Below are 24,047 nucleotides of genomic sequence, written 5' to 3' on the forward strand. Positions count from 1 at the left end.
TCTTTTGCAAAATGAATCTTGTACTTTAATGACAGCCAGATGTTGCTTTGAAATGCCTGACCACTGAGGAAGTATGCACCAGAGGAAAACATGGTAGAATTAAGATGGCATTATAAAAACATCTGGTTAAACATGACAGATTGTGTTTATATCCACTCCCTCTCAAAACCCCTAAATGAGCAGTAAGGGATAAAAATGGGAGAAACCCACAAGGACAAATAGAACCATAGGAACAACAACAGCAGACAAGAAGCATCAACAGAATTTTGGAAATTAAGTGGATGTGTGGTTAGTCCCCCAAGCAGGTGGAGAAAGCTGACATCTGAGTGCCTGCAGAGAAGGCAGACAGGCAAGCCAGTTTGCCCGACTGCTGGGCTATAGAAAACTCAGGAGTGGGAAGGACCAGGTCCCTCTGGAGGTAGGAGCGAGGGAGAGAACTGAAGGAGGTTGGTTAACAGTCTGTATAAGGAGCAAAACAAAGGTCTCCTCCCAGACCTCACAAAGGCATGTCACTACCTCAGCCTTGTTCTGGTAGAAGACAAGAAACTTACTCTGAAGAAATACAACCAGAGAAACTCTGGGCTTTGGAGGACACCAAGCACAGTGGTGGAGAGGGGTCAGGTGCCATACTGAAATCTAGGAAAGGAAGTGAAAATCTGGATACTAAAGATAACCCTCAATGCCCCTTTACTCAGAATTTTGCTAGCAAAGAGGAAAAACACTGATGTTCTGGGGTTTTCCACAGATGGGGAACTCACCTAATTACCCTATGAAATGAAGTCCCCCCATTCCTAAAGCACATACACAGAGCTTTCGAGTGGCATTCAGTAATAGATGGCCAAGGATCCCAGAACATTCAAGGAAGGCCTCTAGCACAAAAGGTCAAGACCAAGACAAATGGAAGTAGAGGAGATATATAAGGAACATACAACCCAGGGAGAATTGTAAAAAGTAAAATCATTATTCATATCCTCAGAGAGGAAAGATGAGACGTTGCTTCTGTTAAACAAGAGTAATGTGCTCTTAAAAAGAAATATTTGGGGGCACCTGGGTGGCTCGGTCAGTAAAGCATCTGACTTCGACTCAGGTCATGATCTCAGGGTCCTGGGATAGAGTCCCACGTCGGGCTACACATTCAGCAAGGAGTCTGTTTCTCCCTCTTCTTCTCCCTCTGCCCCTCCCCTGAGTCATACACTCGCTCTCTCTTGCTCTCTCTCAAATAAAAATCTTTTAAATAAAGAAAAGAAAAATTTAGAGAACAAGGATGAGTCTTGAAAATGGAAAACGTGACAGCCACAATGAAAGATTTAGTATCAGGCTTGAAAGATGAAGGTGAAAACATTCATTCTATTCAGCAGATACTCTGGAGTGGCCACTATGTTCTAGTCAGTGGAGTTTCATCAGTGAGTAAAAGAGACAAAGAGCCCTTGGCCTGGTGGAGCTGAAATGCCAGTGGGAAGAGAGGGTAAGCAACACAGTAACATGTGAGTTACATGCTGTATTGTAGTGTCAAATGCTAGAGGCAAGAGAAAAGACAGAGCCTGGTAAGGAGAACAGACAGTGCCAGGTGGGGAGACAAGTTGAATTTTAAATGGGATGGTCAGGGCCAGTCTCATTGGGAAAATGACCACTGAGCAGGGACACAGAGAGAAAGTGAAGAAGTTGGCCATGCGATATCTGGAGGGAGATCATTCTAGGCAAAGGGAGTAGGGGAGGGAGGTAACTGCCCCAGAGAACTTGGGCCCATGTAGGTTAGTGCGATGGGTCTGGGGGTCACTCAGGGAAATGGAGAGTGGTGGCAAAGTTTCAGGAAGAAAAGTGTCATGATCTGATTTTGGCCTTCAAAGGATCACTCTGACTGCTGTGTTAGCAGAATTGACTACAGGGGGTAAAGGTACACAAGAGAGGAATTGGACTGTCTCAACAGCAAGGGTGTATACGCTATTCTTGAATGGTCTTTCTCTGTACCTCGGCTGGTCCCTCTGAGCTGGCCTCTCTGTTTGCCTCTGTTCTCTCTTCTATCTGAGAAAAGACTTACAGGCCCTCTCTGTCAGTCTGACACCTGCTTTATAGCTTCTGCTTAACTTTCCCTCCCAGATCCCATTGTGTCACCTTCAGCCTTCAACTTCCACCCTCTTGCATCATATCCTAAAACACATAGGTTGGTTCCTCTTTTAAAGTTAATATTGTTTTAACAAGGGCCTTTGGCTTCTTTATTTTTGTTGAGCCTCTCTGACATGCATATAAGTATTAAACATTTGCTGTTGAATATAACATTTAATTTTCTGTTGTCTGACATCCTATCATCAGGCAGATTCCTCTGCAGACACTTTATATGATTCTTGAAAACCCCAACTAAGCCAGTTTAAACAAAGAGGGAAGTGGAAAAATCTGTCTTATACCTTAAATTACAACCTGCAGATCTTTGGTGGGAAAATCAACAACCCTCCCCTACACAGACTCACCAACTTGTGGGAGCATATCTCTTTAAACCAAATATGCTTAGATTCTAAGGAAAAATACATGAATACTTTTTTGCATGCAGTCATTTTTCTCTGTAATTCTTCAGTGCTACTTTTTGTTAAAAAAAGTAAAGCCTAAGGGAATTCTGACAAAGCTGACAATGTAACTCACAAAAATTCCTTTCCCCCAAATTTGCTGAAATTAACAAAAATGTAAATATGACCGAGAACATGCCACGAAGCCTGAAACGAGAAAAAAAAATCCCAGCTTCATACTGTAAACTGAGAAGTGTCACCCAGAAAAAGAAAAATTGGACCAAATTGAATGAAGGTGCTAAAAAAATCAATATATTCTTCAAGGAGAAGAATGGAACATGGAGAAGTTACAAGGAGGGAATTCTGAAAAGTCTCATTGCTTTTGATGGAGTTGGCGTTAACTATAAATGTATGCCAGAAGGAAGGCCTAGAATACCCCTTACCTCCACTGGGGACCCTTCCATTAAGAAGACATTTTCCTTCAGGCAAGAAGAGTCAAAAAGGTTTAGCATGTCTCCTGCCTCTGATATACCAATAAGTGGGCAAGGAGTAGGGGATGCATCTGCAAGGAATAATATTAAAGCCGAATCAAGAAAAAGCTCCACAAGGTATGGAAAAAAGAATATCTGTCCTCAACTAAGCCCAAAGAATACAAGGCACCCCAGAGTCAGTGAAGCAAACTTCTGGTGCACTTCTTTACTATTAAGGAGGGAGCATGATGGTAGCTACCTAAAGCCCCAGCTTAGTTGGTTAAGTGTCTGACCTGTGATTTCAGCTCAGGTTATGATCTCAGGGTCATGAAATCAAGCCCTACATCAGGCTCTGTGCTCAGCACAGGGTCTGCTGGAGATTCTCTCTCTCCCTCTGCCCCTTCCCTATTCCCTATCAAATAGATAAATAAGTCTTTTTAAAAAAAAGAGTCCAGGACACATGGAAACGTGACTGAGGGAAAAAAAAATCTGCCTATTCAGAGGCACCTGGGTGGCTCAGTCAGTTAAGCATCCAACTCTTGATTTTGGCTCAGGTCATGATTTCAGGGTCATGACATCAAACCCCAATTCAAGCTCCCTGCTCAATGGGGAGTCTTTGTCTCCCTCTCCCTCTCTCTGCTCATTCTCTCTCTCTCTCTCTCTCTCTCTTTCTTTCTCTCTCCCCCTCCAAAATAAACAAATAAAAAGTTTTTTGTTTTTTTTTTTAATCTACACATAAGAGCATCTGGGTGGCTCAGTCGGTTGAGCGTTGGACTCTTCATTTGGCTCAGGTCATGATCTCAGAGTTGTGAAATCAAGCCCACGTTGGGCTCTGTGTTCAACAGGGAGTCTGCTTGAGATATCTCCCTCTGCCCTTCTCTACCCCCACCCACGTGCATGTGCACTCTCTCTCACTCTCAAATAAATACACATTTAAAAAAAAATGTTAACCCTAAAAACCTGCCCCTTACTTATGCTTTTTCCCCCAAATTACTGAAAAATTAAACCAACACTATTTATTTTAATAAGAAATTCTGTGAACACTCCTTTAAAATTAAGGATTGATTTTCTATACAGGTGTGGCTCCAGGGAGTCTTAATTTCCTTCCTCTTAAAAAAGTAGAAAAGCAACAAACAGTATGAAACTTGAAAAATGTGTTCTGTTTAAGAAATTGAATCACAGACTTCCACCCTGTAATTGTATTCTTTTGGTTTTTCAAGATGCTAAAGAAGGGACCTTTATTTTAGCACTTGGGTGGAGGCGTAACAAAGCCATCTGCATGATGGATTTGGCGACAGGGAAGAGAGCCATTTTGGCTAAAAAGGGTTTCTGTACTGACGCCACATGCAGAAACAAGTTTTCATTGCCTCATGGTCTTTATATATTCTGTTTGTACGTGAGCTCTAGGTTCCCATCACAAATTGCTCATATGTCACGTTTCCCTCACATATTATAGTTTTCCTTGACTCTTTAGTTCCTCTTTGGGGTCCCTAGGTGATGACCTCATGTATCCCATACAAACAAATCTATCCTCATTGTGCAGCAGGTTGAAAAAAGCATGTGATGCCGATTTAGGAGTCTGCATCAAGAAATATCTAAAATGAGTAAATTAATTAATTGATTAATTAATTAAATAAATAAAATGAGCGCATAAAAGAGGCATTGCACCAGTTTTTCTGAGAAATTGGTGGGCACAGGTGGGGATTTAAGAGAAAGTACAAGAACCCTGAGGGACTCTGGAGGACCCATACTTTGGGCTTTGAACTAGAAGTGGAAAATCTTGGTCCTGGGAGGCCAGAGACAGGGAGGGAAGTTAATACCGACAACCTAAGAATTGGGCTGGTTATCTAAGTGGCAGCAGTAAATATCAACTGGAACCATGGCGCTGTGTACAAGGGGTCTGTTGGAGAAAGCAGTGCAAGTAGTTTGGGATCTTGGAGATTTTAGTAGCAATAAGGAAGAAAAAGGGGTTTATGCTGGAAATATTGTCGAAGAAAGATTAAGTTTTGGTGGTGGAGGACACATATAGGGGAAGAGCCAATAATGAAGTGAAGATTATGCCAAATCTCTTTTTACTTGAGAGATTGAAAAATACAGGAATCTGGGCAAAGGATCCTGAAGGAAGAGTATAAGTATCTCTGACTTCACCATGCTTGGGTAAAGCTGGCGCAGAGACATTTATATATTGTCTGATTGATTTCTGAGCACTGAAAAAAATTTAAAGATTCATACACTATTAGTCATCTGTTTTACCCTTTCCCCAAGATTACATCTAATTTTCAGGGGGAATTTACATAGCACCTGGGGAGCAGGGCTGCACAGACTGTGTATAATCGGTTTGTAAATCCAACATGATGGTACACTAGCAGCCAGTGATATAATTGTATAAAGCCAGGTTTCATTAGAGAACTGTAGATATTGATGGCTTTTGGTTCTGACTCATCTTGCTTCCTTTCAACATACTTAAAATATTTCTCCAGGGACATTTACATTTTGGCTTTCTTCTCCTCAAGACCATAAAGTTAAAACATGACTCTGCTTCCAAGTCAGCACACACCCCAGTGGGCATCAGGAGCAGCTAGATAGCTGAAGTGAAACGACCAGCGTGACTCCTGGCGCCATCTGTTGGTGGCATGCAGAATCCACCTGATTTTGCAGACCATAGACAAGATCCCAAACTACCCCCACACCCCCTCACCCCGTCACCCCGCTCATAGTTTATAAGTGGAGGATCTTATACAATTAATTTAAAAGTCCCATACCATTGACTCAGCCAGCAAGCAACACTTGTCTTTTTCCTTCTCTATTGTGAAGGTGTGGCGAGGCACCCTGGCCCGCATGCGGTACAAGAGAACCAAAGCAGCTCTGACGATTATCAGATACTACCGGCATTACAAGGTGAAATCCTACATTCAGGAGGTTGCCAGACGCTTCCATGGTGTCAAGACCATGAAGGACCACGGGAAGCACGTGAAGTGGCCAACCCCACCTAAAGTTCTTCGCCGTTTTGAGGAGGCCTTGCAGGCAATTTTTAATAGGTAAGAAAGAGCCAGTTGGTATGTGCTGCATCTGTTTCTGGTAGCACACTTAATGTATAAAGTCACAAGTCTGAGGCCATGATACTGGCTTAGCTGTTTGCCACTATGCCTTTACCTCGTGGCTCCAGGTCTATAAATTTCACTCTCAAAACACATCTGTTTACTTCTCAAAACAATAGAACTGTGCATTTATTCTTCCTTTAGCACTTGACAGCAGTGTGCCACAAACCCTGGATCATGACATAGTTAAGATAAGCTATTAGCATGCTGTCTCTTTATTTTATTAGCAAAAAATAACTATTTATTAAAATCCCCACACGTAACTCAAACTGGAAAGTCTGTGAGTCTTACAATGCTTTTCTATCCTGGTTATGAAATATACCAAGGAGTTTATTAAACATACCGAAGCCCAAGTCTCCAGAAAGTCCTATTTAACAGAACTGGGGAGTGGAGCCCAAACAAAGGTCCTTCCTAAAGTTTCCCGCATGATTTTTTTTAAAGGATTTATTTATTTTAGAGAGAAGGAGAAATAGAGAGCATGAGCAGGAGGGGGAAAGGGAGAGGGGGAGAGAATCTCAAGCAGACTCCACAGTGTAGGGCTCCATCTCATGACCCCAAGATCACAACCTGAAACCAAAACCAAGAGTCGTATGCTTAACAGACTATGCCATCCAGGTGCCCCCTAGATGATTCTAAAGTGTAAGGGGGGAAATAGTTTTAGAGCAACCATTTATTTTTACATAAATAAATAAATACCCATTTAAAATCTGGTATGTTTCCAGCTACTCTTCATTTTTTATAAACTGCCCTGATGAGTCTGAGTTTGTAGTTATTCACGGCCTCTTAACTCTCATTATTCACACTTGTTTGATACCAGTGTGCACCAGATTAATTCAGCTGTGTCTTAGATACAGCCATCTAGTCACATAAAGTAAGCTAATGGTTCTCAGATGTGGTCATTTGGCATTGTGGTATTCCACAAAGAACACTATGAAATAATTGGCATACTGAATGTAAAAGAACTAATTTATAATTCTGTGCTAAATCAGATTTTATCTTCCTTTAGAGTTAGCTCTGTATAGTTGGTGGCAAATATCAAAAGGTAAAGAAAAATGCATAGGAAGAAAATTCTTTACTATGTATCCCATTTGCTTTTTGTAAAAAAAAAAAAGAAAGAAAGAAAGAAAAGGTATCTCATAAAAAGAAAAACTCAAACAATAAAGAATTATTGAAAGCAAAATTACCTCAGTTTTCAGATCTAACACTATAAATGTTTGTTGTAAATCCTGGCAGGCTTTTAATGCACAAGTAAGTGTTTTTCATGAATGGTGTCTGTAACCTGAATTTTAACTTAACTTAAAAAGTAATTAAGCTATGTATAAATACATGTGTACTGTTTTTTTAAAAGAGAATTAATGTAGAAATATATAGGATATAAAACTGAAATCCTCCACACCTCCTCCTCTCCCCCATTTTATACCCTTCCCCTAAGATAATCACTCTTAACAATTAGTTTGTATCCTTCTATGTCTGTGTCTGTGCATTTACAAGCACACACCCACATATAAGAGACAGCATGATATAGTGGTTAAGAACACAAATCCTGGAGCTGGGGCTTATATTCTAATCTCTGCTGCTGCCTAGTTGTATAATCTTGGGCAAATTAGATAATCTGTCTGTGCCTCAGTTACCATATCTACAAAAGTGCCATAATAGTAGTACCTGCTCTTAGGGTTCTTGAAAAGATTATGAGTAAAATAATACACACACACACACACACACACACACACACACACAAAGCATTTCAGATAGTGCCTGACACATAATAAACACTGTAGAAATGTTTGCTCATACTAAGAGTATGTATGCATACACAGTCACATATCTGGACTTTTTTCCCCTTTTTTTTTTTTTTTTACACAAGCATGGTTATAGGATTACTTAAAAATCCATGTCTATAAAGAAAGATCTATGTGGTATTTTTAATGGCCACAAAGAACTATTGATTTTGTGTTGCACTGTGGCTTATACAGTCTTCTTTTTAGATTGTGATGGTTTTATATATAGCCTAGAATTCATTAATTTTTGTAAAATTAAATTTATTCATTCAGCAAATATTTACTCAAGGCCAACTATGTCATGGGCACTGTCCTAGATTCCAGGGATATGGTGACAAACAAGAAAGATATAAGACAGTCCCAAACAGCCTTCTCGGGGCTTTGAATTAATGAGCATTTTGAAAATCATGCATTGGCTCTGTTTGCTGACTTTGCAGACACATGTGGGTGCCCACACGCACAACAAGCACACGCACTCTGAATGAATCCTGCCAGTTGTGTTAATCTCATCCAAAGGCAAACTTTTTCTGTTATGAGCCAGGTGATAAGTGTCATAGGCTTTATGGGCTACATATGGTCTTTGTCACATACTTTGTTTTGCTCTGGTTTTGTCAAACATGTAAAAAAAAAAAACTATTATTAGCTTGTGAGCAGCACAAAACCAGGCCATGGGCTGAATTTGGCACAGACTGTGGTTTACCAACCCCTGATTTGTCACTGTATCCTACTTAATTTATTCTTAACTTTTTTGATCTGTGGACTACTGAGAGAAATGTGTTAAAAGACCCTGCTGTGGTTGTTGGCTTTTGTTTTTTGGGGGGTTTGTTTGTTTTTTTTCTAAAATCTCAACATGTGGCTAATCATGGTTAAGCTCACTCCTGTTCCTCACAGTAATTCTTTTTCATTCTGAGGAGCCTGGGAGCCTTACTCATGCTCAGCTTTGTCCTCCTTATCATATTGTTGAGGCTGGTGATTTTTATGCCACCATAAAAATGTTGGGGGCTATGGACCTTTGTAGATGGCAGTTTCCTTGATCAGAGTGAGAAGCCTGTATGGTGCTGTCCATGGTTATATAGGTCAAGTCCCAGATGTCCTGTGTGCCTCTGTGCCCTGGAATCAGTCAGATACAGACCTCATCCTGGGCCACAGTGGGCTGTAAAGAAGGAGCAGATGGACTGGGCACTCAGGCTGAAAACAGACCAGCAGACAGAGAAAAGACTGTTCCCTCCCACCCCAGGAATAAAATTTGCGACCAAAGGGCTAATTTGGGGCAGCTGCTCAGCAAGCCACGTAGCGTTGTAGGATGTGCCTGTCACCAGTGACCTTGACTGTGACCACCAACTGCTCCTATCCTGTCATTCTTTCAGCGTCTTCTGGAATGACCTTAATATAATCTGTCCCAATGGGTTGTCAGTTGGCCATAGAAAGCAGAGAGGAAGGTTCCACCATTAATCTGAGCCTTTACTTTTTACACGCTATTGTGTTTTTGAATCCTACTACCTCCTATGCTGTCTGCTACAACAGGGGTCCCCATCTCACCATGGGCAACCATTCTTTGTGCAGAGAGCTGGCACTTCTTCCTCTGTGAGATCTTTCACCACCTGCCCTGGCCACCAGCCCCAGCTGCTCAGGCCCAACGATTCTCCAGGCCATTTCTGCCGAAGGGGCTCCTCTCCTTCCACCAGGTAGACTGCTTGGCACTGAGCCACTTCACCAGTGGCTCGGTCCAGTCTACTTCAGGTCTCCAGCAAGCTCTTCCTGTCTCTCAGTTCACCAACATCGTTCCTATTCTCCAGGGCTGCTTACAGAGCTTTTCCTTATTTGTCTATTTATTTGGTTATTTCAGTCGGAATGTAAGAGAGAAAAATAAACCTTTGAGCTCCAGTCACTGTCTTGAAGCCAGAATACATCTCAGGAAAATATAAGATGGAAGTGGTCTGACGTTCTGTGTACATACATTGGGGAAAGAGCACCACCTCTCAGTGTCAGGTGCATCTCTTCCTTGCGTCCTGGGGAAGATAGCTAGAGGACCACCAGCCTCGATTATTTCATCTGACATAGGTTTGTTTCCAACCCCTGCTGCAAGCTCCTGCAGCAGAAAGGAGGACATAAGTGCATGTGAGCCTGGGATAGCCCTAACAGAATAAAAGCTTCGTGCTTGTTTTGCTCAATCAGGAATAGACTGCTTCCAGTTTATGCTTTCAGTTACTTGGACCCAGCAGTCTTGGGGTTGTCTTTAAATCCCCCCTATTCTCTTGCTCCCGTGTCTGATCCATCAGCAGATCTACTGGCGTGTCCTTTAAAATACATCCAGGACCAACAGCTGTCTCTGCCTCCACCACTTCCTCCCTGATCCCAGCCACCGACCTCTCCCATGTGCCGTATGGAAAGAGCCACAGTAGCCTTCTTCCAACAGAGCAATGATTCTGTAAAGCAGGAGTCAGGGTGTGTCCCTTCCTTGTTCAGAACCTCCCAGTGGCATCGAGTCTCATCCAGAGTGAAGGCCAGAGACCTGACAGTGGCCTCTGTGCTCTATGGATCTGTCCCTGGGTTGCCCTCTGGCCTCCCCTCCTGTGCCCACACCCACCCAGTGTGCCTGCCCTCCTGCACTCCTCAGGGCTCCTTACTTTACTGGTCCTCCAACCTGCCTAGCAAGCATATGCTTTAGAGCTTTTGCCCTGCTGTGCTCTCCTCCTGGAGAGGATGCTATTGCCCAAATATCCATGTACCCCCCCCTCACTTCTGAAGGTCTTTGCTCATCTATCCTGATCAGTGGTGTCCCACAGACTTCCCTGTATAAATAACACCCGCCCCCTGTTCCTGCCTGCCACTGGGCTCCTGTCCTTTCCTTGCCTGAATTTCTTCATAGCACTTAGCACATCACTCACACTTGGTTTGTTGTCTGTCCCCGCTTCTGGAATGTAAGCACCTAGCAGAAGGGACCTTTATCCATTTGTTTACTGCTGGGCTTCCACCACCTAGAACAGCACCTGGAGTTTAGTAAGTGCCTTGAAAGTGCTCAGTGAATGCCTTAGTGTTGGATGAAGGAAGGATTAATCTAAACTTTCTGTGCCCTGACCGTATATGTTATGAGAACCCATGTACCACAAAGTTCTAGTCACTTTCAAAACACAAATGACAAAGCAAGTTACACAAAAATCTTTGTATATTTTAACAAGTTCTGTGTATATCTTGGAGACCTTTGGGGCGGGGGAGTTGGGGTAGCATGTAAATAGTTTGGTTTAAATTCTGCTTAATGACAGCTCAGTTATTTGGGGACATGAATGGGATTGGGTTTCCAAATCTTAATACATTTCGTTTATTCTCTTGCAGATGGAGAGCATCCCAGCTCATCAAGAGCTTGCCCGCTTCTGACCTGCCCCAGGTCAGGGCAAAGGTTGCAGCCATGGAAATGTTGAAAGGTCAAAGGGCTGACCTTGGGCTCCAGAGAGCCTGGGAAGGCAACTATCTTGCTTCGGTAGGTGGAGGAGAACAAAGTGGAATCTACTCCTGCTCCCTTTACAAAGAAAGAGAAGACTTTTTCCCCAGAAATTTGTGGAAAGAATGAGACAACTACAGAAACAAAACTTTCATGAGCGATACTAAACTAAAAGATTTTTTTGGCTTCTAGCTGTGCAATGTTTGATGTTTCCCCTGCTTTAAAAAAGGCTTGTCTGTCGCTCTGTGCCATATGTATTAGGTACACACTCCAAAACCTAATTTTTGCGCATTTGAACCTTCCCTTGCATAATTCAACAGCTATTTTTAATTACCACCTTTATATTAATTATTCCCAAAGCTGCATTTCATCCTCTCTCCCATTCCTTATTTTAAAAATCTGATAGGCCCTTTGGTGGTATAACACCCCTGCAGCAGCCCACCATCTGGGATAGGAGATAAAAGTATGTGTGTGAAACCGTCTGAGTGTGGTTGTAAAGCAGGCTACTAAAAGATTGCCTTTTCATCTGAAATGCTAAGCAGAATCATTTTATCATGTTTCCTTTTTCTTTCAGAAGCCAGATACACCTCAGACTTCAGGCACTTTCGTCCCTGTTGCAAATGAACTGAAACGGAAGGACAAATACATGAATGTCCTCTTTTCCTGTCATGTCCGTAAGGTGAGACAGCCTGGAAATAGGCCTCCCTGGGGAAGAAAAGATGGATTCAGAGGACCTTAACTTAGCTGTGGCTGCAGTCAAACCTCCTACTAGCTCCAGCCCCAGCTCCACCATCAGTGAGCACCACCTGCCTGTGCTGAGGCCAGGCTGCAGTGGCTGAGGTGACTACAGCTTCAGGGTTAGGAAGTGAAGATTTGGGGTTACTGTTTCGGGGGGGGTGGGGAGAACCTCCTTGAGATCCGGAATTTGTACTTCACTGCATGGGTGACTTTCATAGAACAGCATTTCATGATCTTATAGTACTACTTGTACATGTTTTATTGCTGTTTTAAAGGTAGGGAAGGAGGGAAGAAGAACATAGTCTCAAGGAGAGAATTCAGGTGGTGGGGGAGGGGGAGTTATGTGCTGTGAATTTAGTTGTTTATCTGAGGCAAGATGTGTATGTGGACTATTACCTGCAGATGATGGCAGCCAGGCAAATGAATTGTGGAAGGCAGGGGACATAACTGGCACTTAAAAACTTTAAAATACTTGTTTTCACAAAATAGAGAGGAAATTGCAGTAATTAATAAAAAAGCATTTTGTAAAAAGTATGCAAATAAACTTCAAAATATTAATGAAATAGATGAATTTAAGAAAACTATTTCTGGGACATCTAGGTGGCTCCATCAGTTAGGCATCTGACTCTTGATTTTGGCTCAGGTTGTGATCTCAGGGTCCTGGGATCGGGCTCCATGTCAGGCTCCACATTCAGCAGGGAGTCTGCTTGAGGATTCTCTCTCCCCCAGTCCCTCTGCCCCTACCACTCTTATGTTTCTAAATTCAGTGAAAAATAATATTTCTTCACACTATATCTTAAATGATATAAATTTTTTTTTATTTAAGTATAGTTGACACACAATGTTATATTAATTTTAGGTAAGACTAGTGATTTAACAACTCTATACGTTATGCTGTGCTCACCAACTATAGCTACCACCTGTCACCATACCACACTATCACAGTATCATTGACTATATTTCCTACGTTGTCCTTTTATTCCCGTGACTTCTTCATTCCGTAACTGGAAGCCTGTTTCTCCCACACTCCTTTATTCATTTTGCCTGTCCCCCTACCCCCTTCCCTCTGGCAACCATCAGTTGGTTTTGTTCTCTGTATTTATAGGTCTGATTCTGCTTTTTATTCATTCACTTGTTCTTTTTTAGATTCCATGTATGAGTGAAATCAAATGGTATTTTTCTTTCTCAGTTTGACTTCACATAATATTCTCTAGGTTCACCCATGTTGTTGCAAATGGCAAGATCTCATTGTTTTTATGGTTGCGTGATAATCTATTATATATATCATATGTATATATTATATATATATGTAACATATATACATACATATAGACTCTCTATCTTCCTTATTGGTTTATGTTTTGATGGACACGTAGCTTGCTTCCATATCTTGACTCTTAAAAATAATACTACAGTAAACACAGGAGTGCAGATATCTTTTTGAATTAGTATTCTCCTTTCCTTTGGGTAAATACCCAGTAGTGGAATTACTGGATCCATTTAGTAGTTCTATTTTTAATGTTTTAAGGAACCTCCATACTGTTTTCCACAGTGGCTGCACCAAATTATATTCCCACCAGCAGTGCACAAGGGTTCCTTTTTCTCCACGTCCTAACCAACACTTGTTATTTCTTGTCTTTGACTCTAACCATCCTGACTTGTGTGAGATCATATCTCATTGTGGCTTTGAGTTGCGTTTATCTGATGCTGAGTGATGTTGAGCATCTTTTCATGTGCTTCTTGGTCATCTAGATGTCTTCCTTGGAAAAATGTCTATTCAGTTCCTCTGCCCATTTTTTAATAAGATTGTTTGGGGGTTTTTGGTGTTGAGTTTAGCTAATGTCTTTTTTAGAAATTTTCCAGTTCCAAGGACATGCCAAGGTAAACTTGGTATGATTTCAGTTAAGCCCTCTTTATGCTTTGATTCTTTTTGAAACAACCACTTTCCATTATCTACAGTTATAAAATGCTCTCTAAGGTGGGAGACTTCTGCAGGTAGCTACTCTTACCCTTAGTGTGTTTTCTGTTGTTCTAATTCCCCAAGGGAACTTTATCTCTAGCCCCTGTACTGTTGACTAAAACTATAAATAGATTACCAGAAGGGTTAGGGCAAAAGCAAGGTGATAAGGAGTTTTCTTTGGTTGAGTATTTTAGCATGGGTGATAAAAGAAATAAGATGAGATTTCATCTAATACTGAATCTGTGATCCAACTTTTCTATTACTGCATGAATTTATGAGAAAGGAAAACAGTGCTCCTATGCCATAATTATTTTAATTAAGTTTGAATTTACAAATTTATTTATATATGTTAAAATTTTCTCCTTGCCATCTTGATTCTGCTAAGTTACGCAACTTAAAGCTCTCTCTTTGGTACATCATGTCCTTCCCACTCACTTGATCTGTTTTAAGGATGATTTGAGTTGCTAAAACACAAGGTAAAGATTTATGACCTGTTCTCATTACAAACTATGTTTTTATATAAAAAGGAATGCAATATGTCTTAACAGCACTTCAATAAAATTGCTGCTTTAAGGTTTTTGTCTTTTGGTTTCCAAGTTAACTCATGGACAGGGCACCTGGGTGGCTCAGATGGTTAAGCATTTGCCTTCAGCTCAGGTCATGATCCCAGGGTTCTGGGATCAAGCCCCATATCAGGCTCCCTGCTCAGCTGGCAGTCTGAATCTCCCTTTGCCCCTCACCCCATTTGTGCTTGCTCTCTCTTTCTCTCTCTCTCTCTGTCTCTCAAATAAATAAATAAAATCTTTAAAAACAAAATAGAAAACTCGCGGACATAATCACAAAAAGGAAAGTACTCTCCACTTTACCACTGTGGCTGGCCTGTTGTTTTTGACTCTTGTGTGACCTCGTAAAATTATGCAGCAAGCTTTTCTTTTTTCATACTCTTGTGCAACACACATATACTTTTCAATATGATTTTGCCAAAGATGAGGAACACTGCTTTTACTTATTATTCATGTTCCACTTTAGATACTGTCTAGTCTCCATACTCTAAGATGGGCACAAATGGTTAGTGTTCTCCAACATGGGTTTCATAAACCAGTGTTCTGTTGAATGTATTAATTTGTTTTTAAAAAGGATTCCTTGTATCATATGTGGGAAATACGGGATTAAGCAGTTTAAATATGCTCTTTAAGTGCAAAATTCTCAGAGCCTTTAATATATTCACGGGTTATGAATATTCTAGGGGAGGCTGTGATCTGCAATGTTCCTCCAACCAACCTGACTTGGAACCCTTTTTTTCCACAAAGCATCACATGAGGCTGGTGTTGTGCAGAACGACTTAGAAAAATGCTAATATAGGAGCTCTGCAGTCACTCTGTTTCAGGTCTTCCAACAAGGGCCAAATCCCTCTTATGGCAAAAATCATTGCTATGTGAGGTAAATAATTACTACCAACAGTAATTATTCTTTTACCACATAGAAACTACTTTACCCTTAATTACAGATACCATTTTGTCATGTTGAAAACTGAAAAATATGTTTTGGTTATAAAAAAAAAATGTTTGGCAAATTGGTGGATTTTTAAAACGATAAGGGAGAAGACAGCTCAAAACCTAAATTTTAGTTGGCTCTCCTACCTGTAGCAGTATACCCTCCTGTGTCCTATCTTCCCTATCCTAATTTAGTTAGCTGTATATCCTACCAAAGGTAATAGTGTGTTCAAATTAATCTCTAACTTCTTTATTTACATCTTGAAAGTAGGATCTGGGGAGCAGGGATGGGGGATATATTATCACAGGTGTGCCTTCTGTTTTACTTAGGGGACAGGTTTTAGTGTTCTTTATTGTTTTACTTTGCTTTGCTTTTCCTTCTAGTCACTGAGAAACATGACATTATACTTGCTCAGGAATTTTTTGTGCTCAGTTTTGATTTCAGTATTACACAAACTGAAACATCCCAATTAGCATGTAATTAATTCCTTATGTATAAAATGTCCTGTGGTTAATTCTGCCTGTTAGGGAAAGATTGACCTACAAATTGGGCATTCTCTGACTCTCTCATAAAGTAGCACTTTACAGAATCACAAGTACATTTTCTCCCGACCTCATTTATTTTCTTTATGTTTATCTTTATATGAAATTATTTTCACATTAGTTTCTTGCTTATGTCAACCCCATCTGCTAGTCTCAGGTTCTTATTACAACCAAGGGGTTCATATCATTCCTTTGTATATTATCAGCAGCATATAAAGTGCTTAACAGTGCACACGGTAATTTTCAAAAAAAATTTCAAATTATTTAATTTTTTTAAATGCAGGAAATGTGATTTTTTTTTTAAGATTTTATTTATTTATTCATGAGAGACACAGAAAGGGAGAGAGAGAGAGGCAGAGACACAGGCAGAGGGAGAAGCAGGCTCCATGCAGAGAGCCCGATGTGGGACTTGATCCCGGGACTCCAGGATTATGCCCTGGGCTGAAGGCAGGCGCCAAACTGCTGTGCCACCCAGGGATCCCCTCAAATCATTTAATTTAAGGAAATGCTTATCAGTAAATTTTTTCTAATTAATAGGAGTTACGTGCTGGATTTAAAATGTAGGAAAAAATAATTCAATAACATTTTTAGATAACTAATTATGGAAAGCCCCTTTTCTCAGTGAAAGTGTGAGTCCAAAGATTTTATAAGGGTAGCTCCAACCAAGAATTACAGTGTTGCAAGTACAGACACAAATATTTCTCCTAGATCCACTCAGGATGGTTCATCTGGCCTGTAAGCATTCTGTGTACAGAGTATTGTAGTTATGGCTGCTGGTAAAGGTCTTGCCCTCCAGAAATATAGACTCTGAAGGGATAAATTAACTCTTGGAAAAGACTCTTTATGAGATATAATAAAATATACAAATAAATCTCAACTGTTCCAACCAAAAGAATAAATAATTCCAGATGAGCAATCCATGTGCTTTTATAGAGCATGCTATGTTAGGGAGCTTTTTATTAAAGAGCTAGCTTGCTGATAGTCTTCCAGCTTCAAAAACAGCAAAGCAAGAGTCCTCAGTTCCTCTTTCTTCAGTACAGAAATGAAGGTTTTCCAAGACCCACTGGGCAATGGGACTTAAGCTATTGAGCAAAAGTGCTTTCATTTGCTGCTTGGGAAATTTTTTTGCACATTATGTAACCTCCCCAATGTGCCACTCTGTTTTCCAGCCTGACAGCTCCTATCATCAACACTGATTGGCTCATGTGGGGAAGAACACCTCTTAAAATTATCCTGCCAGATTAAAAGTGCTCTAAAAACCAGCTGATCAGCAGGATATAGTAAATGCTATTTGCCCAATTCTGTACTGGCTGCTGTGAGGTATAAGAAGAAAGCCACCATATGATAATGACCCTCAAGGAACTTCCAGTCTGGCTAGAAGACAGAATTATTGTCTGTGAAATAATAAGGCAGTAAATATGAATCTGCCCTGGATATTTGAGATGTTACAGTGTTTTGCTTATGTACTTGTATTGATATATAAGTAGATACACAGATTTGAAGTACAGTTCAGTGAGTTTTGACTAGTGTGAACAGTCATGTAAATCACAACCCTATCCAGATAGAACATTTCCATCACTCTGTAAAGCTCCCTCACACCCCTTCCCAGCCAAGCCCTACCACCCCAAAGGCAACCACTCTTCTGATTGCCTTTACTGTAAAATAGTTTTGCTATTTCTTGACCTTCATTTAAAAAAAAAAACATATAGTTATGTTTTTACTTTGTTTTCAAGTAAATGTCTAAATTTTATTTGTCACTATTTTGGTAACATATTTGTGGCCATTTTACAAGGAAAGCAGCTTTTTCATATACTTCCAATCTTCAGATAATCTGTGTAATCTTTTATAGTGGCTGAGTTACTTAGATCTACGTTTGTGAGGTTATAGTAGACTACCACAAGATTCACAAGTAGAACGTCCTATGCCGAACAGAGCTTCAACTACAAGTTTAAAAACACGTTGTTCTACATAGCTGTTTTATCAAGTATGTTCTAACAAGCATCCACAGTCTAAAACTTACAAGTGTCCTTGAAATTATTAAAACTTTACAACTACTAAATAAAAATTTTTGCCCTTTTTGTAGAGAAGTAAGATAATAACTAAATTTCACAATGAGAAGGTACAGACTAAGGATCGATTTAACTTTATTGTCTTAGAATTTATAAACATCAGCAAACCTGCCTTGTCTGTCTTTCATTTTTAAAAAAAGCCTTTGGGAGAGGAATCTAGTCTTTTATGTTAGCAAAAGCACTTAAGCCCATCAAGCTCATCATATTCTCAACTATCCTGCTTTGAAAGAAAAACTCTGTGTCCTTTGGTTGTGATATTAATTTTTTTATTTCATTCTTAACTCTATATGGATCCTATATATTCCCTCTACAACTGTGTAATAGAAGGTTAGAGGAGAGAGTATTCATATTTTTACTTTAGAAATTGTAGAAGTTTTATAATGGAATGAGAATTTAAGCAATATCTTAAAATATAGAGAGATAAAAAGAAGAGAGTAGAAACCATGAACATTTAAAAGAGAGAATAACATGAAGAAACCTGTCAGAAGGAACAGAGCCCTTAAAGAAATAAAGTTTAAAAAGGAGAGTAGTGGGGCACCTAGCTGGCTCAGTGAGTACAGCGTATGACTTTTAATCTTGGGGTCATGAGTTCAAGCCTCACATTGGATATAAAGATTACTTTAAAAAAATCTTAAAAATAAAAAAAAATAAATGAAAAGGAGAATAGTGGCAGATAGAAAAACTCTTGAAAGTTAGAAAAAGGAATTCTGGAATCTGAGCGGCAGTGGACCTTGGAAACCTCTAGTCTTTGTACTCAAAGCAGGAACCCCCCTCTACCACACCCACATCAGGCATCTACCTGCATTTCTTCGGGGTGCATTTGCTGCCTTTCCATGTGACCCACTCTTGTTTTGAATAGTATTAATTATGGGGCATTTGTGCCATAGGCACTAGGAAGGCACTGTCCATTTTTGACCATGTAGATTTAATGACATACTCATTATTCTATAAGGAATTTGGTCTGAAATATGCCTACCCATTGAAATAGGAAGGGGCAAAATGAGTTATCTTCAAATAGGTCTTATTTTTTTTACAGCTTTATTGAGGTATAATCACATACCATACTATTCACCATTTTAAAGTATACAATTCATTGGCTTTTAGTGTATTCACAGAATTGTATATCCATTACCATAATCAGCTTTCAAAAAGAAGCCCCCTACCCCTTAGCTGTCATCCTTCCAAACCCTCCACCTCCCCTGCCCCGCCATAGGCAACCAATAATATATTTTCTGTTTCTACAGATTTGCTTATTCTGGACACTCCATGTAAATGAAGTCATGCAATATGTGGTCCTCTGGGACTGGTTTCTTTTACATAGCATCATGTTTTTAAGGTTCATCCATGTTATGACATGTATCAATACTTATTTCTTTTGATAGACAAATTATATTCCATATTGTGAATATATCCTATTTTATTTTAAGATTTTATTTATTTATTCATTCATTCATTCATTCATTCATTCATTCATGAGAGACACAGAGAGAGAGAGAAGCAGGCTCCATGCAGGGAGCCTGATGTGGGACTCAATCCTGGGACTCCAGGATCACGCCCTGAGCCAAAGGCAGATGCTTAACCACTGAGCCACCCAGGGGTCCCTATATCCTATTTTATTTATCCATTTGTTATTTGATGAACATTTAGGTTGTTTCTTCTTTTTCTTTTCTTTTTTTTTTTTTTAAGATTTTATTTATTCATGAGAGACACACACACAGAGAGGCAGAGACATAGGCAGAGGGAGAAGCAGGCTCCTTGCAGGGAGCCCAATGTGGGACTTGATCCCAGGACCCCGGGATCACACCCTGAGCTAAAGGCAGATGCTCAACCACTGAGCCACCCACATGCCCCGGGTTGTTTCTTCTTTTTAGCTATCATGATTAATGCTGCTGTGCACATTCATGCACAAGTTTTTGTGTGAATATGTTTTCAGTTCTCTTGTGTATATACCTATGGGTGGGATTTCTGGGTCATATGGTAATTCTGTATTTAACCATTTGAGGAGCTTCCAGACCATTTTCCAAAGCAACTGCATCATTTTACATTCCCACCATTAGGGATGAGGGTTCCAATTTCTCCACATCCTGGCCAACATTTGTTATCGTCTTTTTTATTATTGTCATGCCAGTGGGGGTGAACTTGTATCTCCCTGTGGTTCTGGACATTTCCTTGTTGGCTAATGATGTCAAGCATCTTTTCATGTGCTTATTGGCCATTTGTATATCTTCTCTGAAGAAATGTCTGTTCAAATTCTTTACCCATTTTTTTGTCTTTTTATTATTGAGTTATATATTCTAGATACAATATATGTTCTATCCTTTTAGAGATACAAGTTCCTTATCAGAAATGTGATTTGCAAAACATTTTCTCCTTATTCCCTGGATTGTCTTTGCATTTTCTTTATAGTGTCTGGGTCACATGTTTTTAGTCCTTTAATTCTTACATGTTTTTCACGTTTTCTCTGCTAAATTATAAAATCGTGAAATTTAATTATAAAATTCTACAAATCTGGAAACTGCTAGGCCTTTAAGATCTTTGTTCATCCTGTAGAATGGGCCTTGCATGATGCATATCTGTTAAAGAATGTGTCTCCACAACCAGCCATCTCTCCCCCTAGATAGATAATTTCCTGGTAGATCATTTGATTTCATTCTTGTTGCAATATGAGTGGCTTATTAGTTTGTTTTCTTATAGGTAAATCGATTTAGTAAGGTGGAAGACCGAGCAATTTTTGTCACCGATCGTCACCTGTATAAGATGGATCCCACTAAACAGTACAAGGTGATGAAGACTATTCCTCTATACAATGTAAGTGTTCTCTGCCTTTTTCTGAATAAAGAATTCTTAACCTGGTGTTCCTGGACCACTAATGCGTCAATAGACTGATCACTACAACCTTTGGGGCTTTAAGGAGACCATGAATTCCTGAAATTTTATGCCAGTTTTATGTTTTGTACAAATGTACAGTTTTCTATGAGCAGGATCCAGGGGCACCTGGCTGGCTCAGTCTGTAAAGCATGCAACCCTTGATTCAAACCACATGTTGGGTATGGAGAATACTTAAAAAAAAAAAAAAAAGAAGGAGAGGGAGGGGGAGGAGGAGGGGGATCCAAAGTTTCCAATAGATTAATGAAGGCAGTTTAAAAAACAAGCATAAGGACTCTGCATTCGACATGACCCTTCTCTATTCTTCATCTTCTTACAGCTTAAATAGGGTGGCACATAATGTATTTTCTTATTTGTTTTCAAGAGGTTTGTTTTTATAGGGAAATGGAATTAGGTAGAAAAACAGTAGAGAATTACTTTATGAAAACATTACCTTTCTTTTGGATGTAAAATGTATGCTGGTTCCAGAAGTTCTTTTCACCAGTATATTTTGCCTCTGATCTAAACCCACTCAGTTGTTCTCCATGGGGTTTTCAAGTTCTGTAATCATTTCTCATTTGAAATATGAAATTTGGTGGATACATCCTTGAATCTCAATATGAGATTTTTTAAAAATTTTTCTCCTGCTGTATGTGGTCTGCTTTACAAGTGACTGTTCTAATTCTTCAGAAAGATCCTGCTGACGACTAGATCTTTTTGAGTGTGGGGTGATTTTTCTGTCTGCTAGTTCCTAAGGAGAGAGATCTGTTTGTCCAATAATAGAATCTATGAGGAGTATTATTTAAAGATTATTTTAAGTCCTTTTGGTCTCTGCAAAAGGGAATAGGAAACATATTGTTTTGTAGTTTTATGTTGTTAAATCAAGAGTCCTATTGGTTGGGGGGTACAAAGAAGACAGACTATTCCTGGCTTTGCTAAATGATTTAGAGCATCACTGCAGGGTTGATTGTGAGGTTGAAATTTGTCTCCATTACACTCCCCCTCCCCACCATGTACACACACATGCATCTTTCTCCCTTTCAATAGAAAGGCTAATGGATTGCAGCAAAGAAGAAAATTATATTCTAAGACATTCTTGATTGTATATAGTCTTCTTAGCAAACGCTTGTAATCTCATATATCAATCATAGTTTAAGCCTAATAACTGCAATCTTAAAGTAGGAGATGAAGAAAGATACGGGAGAAAATTAGATTTTGTCAAAGTCAAATGAAGTGTAGAACCAAACAAAAAATAAATTGTGGCCCATGTTTTATCTCTTTACTTTCTATTAAAGGAAGATCAATCAAAGCACTTGATACAAATTCAATAAATAGCTAAACAACTCTTTGAACCAAAGTTATTTCCCCAAACTACTATCCTTTTTTGTGTTGAGTGTTGTGTATTTATAGTCACGATTCCCCTTCAACATCAGCATTGTTGTTTGTGTTATTAATTATATCATATAATATAAAGATTAACAATGTTTAACAGTTGCAGTAAAGCTAAGCAATGTCAATAGAGTGGGTACACACTATCACAGCTGCTACCAGTACTCTGCCCATGTCCCCCTATATTCCCTTATCATTTCTGTGTACATCAGCCTAATTTCTGTCAGCCAACATCCCTGACAAAAGGCTGTGCTTATGCTGCCAGAACCCACTTTGCCTGTAGCTGCCCACTGTGGTAGCTGGTTTAACACTGGGCCCTGTTCTCTGTCTTCCCATCCCCAAAGCACCTTCCCACACCCTTGCCAGTGTCCCTGAACCTCCCAAATCACTCTGTATGTTTATCATTCTTTATCTCCGGATCTGCTTTTGCGGGGGACCAACTTTGGAGGAGTGGCTGCCTCTTAGGAGAGACCAGATTGAATGGGATAGGGGACTTCCAATCATATCTATAAAAATGTTTTTGAGTCTGAAACAATATGGCATAATATTAAGTGTCCATTGTAAAAACATGAGTCTTTGTTATTTTATTCTTTATATCTTTATTTAAAGATTTTATTTATTTGAGAGAAAGAGAAAGTAAGACCGAGCACAAGTGGTGGGGAGGGGCAGAGGGAGAAGCAGCTTCCCAGGTGAGCAGGGAGCCTGACACGGGGCTCAGCTCCATCCAGAACCCCAGGATCATCACCTGAACCAAAGACACCTAACTGACTAAGCCACCCAGGTGCCCCTATTCTTTATAGTTTTTGCATGATCAGAATAATTTAAATGAAAAAGCAGTTTAAGACAAGGAACTTTTTTTAAAAGAATGATAATGCTAATGACAATAATGCAGAAAGTGGGAGGGGGAAAAGGACATGATCTCTGTTTTAACCATATTGAGTTTCAGGCAGTGGTGAAACTTGGAGATATACATTCCACAAGTGATTGAGAGTCTAATATTGGGGGGGGGGCGCGGGGAATTTAGCACTTGAGATAAAATTTCAGAGCAGATCTGTGTATAATTGAAGGCTGAAATTATGAGTCTAGAGAGAGAAAGGAGGCAGATGATTTGAGAACATTCTCAGTTAAATGGTAGGGAAAGAATCGCTAAGGAAATGGAGTAAGAAGGCAATCTCTCAATGGGCCTCCATTTGCTCCTCTTGTTCATGTGCTGAATGAGCTCTAGTTTCCCTTCAGCTCCATAGGTCATGAATTATTCTAGGAAAGAAAAGAACTATAAGAACACTGTGTTTCAGAACTAAGTTGGAAAGTTTTCAGAAGAGTAATCGGTAAGAACAGACAGCTGAGGGTCCCACCCTTCTCCTTCTGCACAGGCTCCTTTCCTGTCTCAGTGAAGCTTTTCTGGCTCCAACAAACAGATTGTGACCATGAACTATCTTGAGTAATGTTTTGTTTTTAATGAGGATACACATGGTAGTAAGGAAGAAGCATCTCACAAAGACCCAGGAAATGCTACTTTTCAGCATTTAAGGCAGTTCTACAGGACTGTGTTATCCTGTAGGGCCCTCAGCAACACGAGTGCTTAGAGAGTCTGAGTTCCTGCCATTTTCTTAGGCTCTCCTTCTCCCTGTGTGCCTTCTTACTAACAGCCACCATCCTTGCCAGACAGCACAGGCTAGTGCTAGGCTGAGGTCTAAATCAGCCAAC

General features: G+C 39.9%; 1 protein-coding gene across 1 annotated transcript in view; it reads left to right on the forward strand.

Moving 5' to 3' along the window:
• The window catches only part of MYO1D (myosin ID), a 326,946-nt gene that overhangs the window by 176,827 nt on the left and 126,072 nt on the right, over positions 1-24,047 (forward strand). The window contains exons 17-20 of the mRNA XM_025996152.2: positions 5,783-6,006; positions 11,178-11,322; positions 11,858-11,962; positions 20,781-20,894. Of these exons, the coding sequence (XP_025851937.1) occupies positions 5,783-6,006; positions 11,178-11,322; positions 11,858-11,962; positions 20,781-20,894 (588 nt within the window). The remainder of the gene's footprint in view (positions 1-5,782; positions 6,007-11,177; positions 11,323-11,857; positions 11,963-20,780; positions 20,895-24,047) is intronic.

Source organism: Vulpes vulpes, chromosome 2 (genome assembly GCF_048418805.1).
Source record: "Vulpes vulpes isolate BD-2025 chromosome 2, VulVul3, whole genome shotgun sequence".
Taxonomy (NCBI): Eukaryota; Metazoa; Chordata; class Mammalia; order Carnivora; family Canidae; genus Vulpes; species Vulpes vulpes.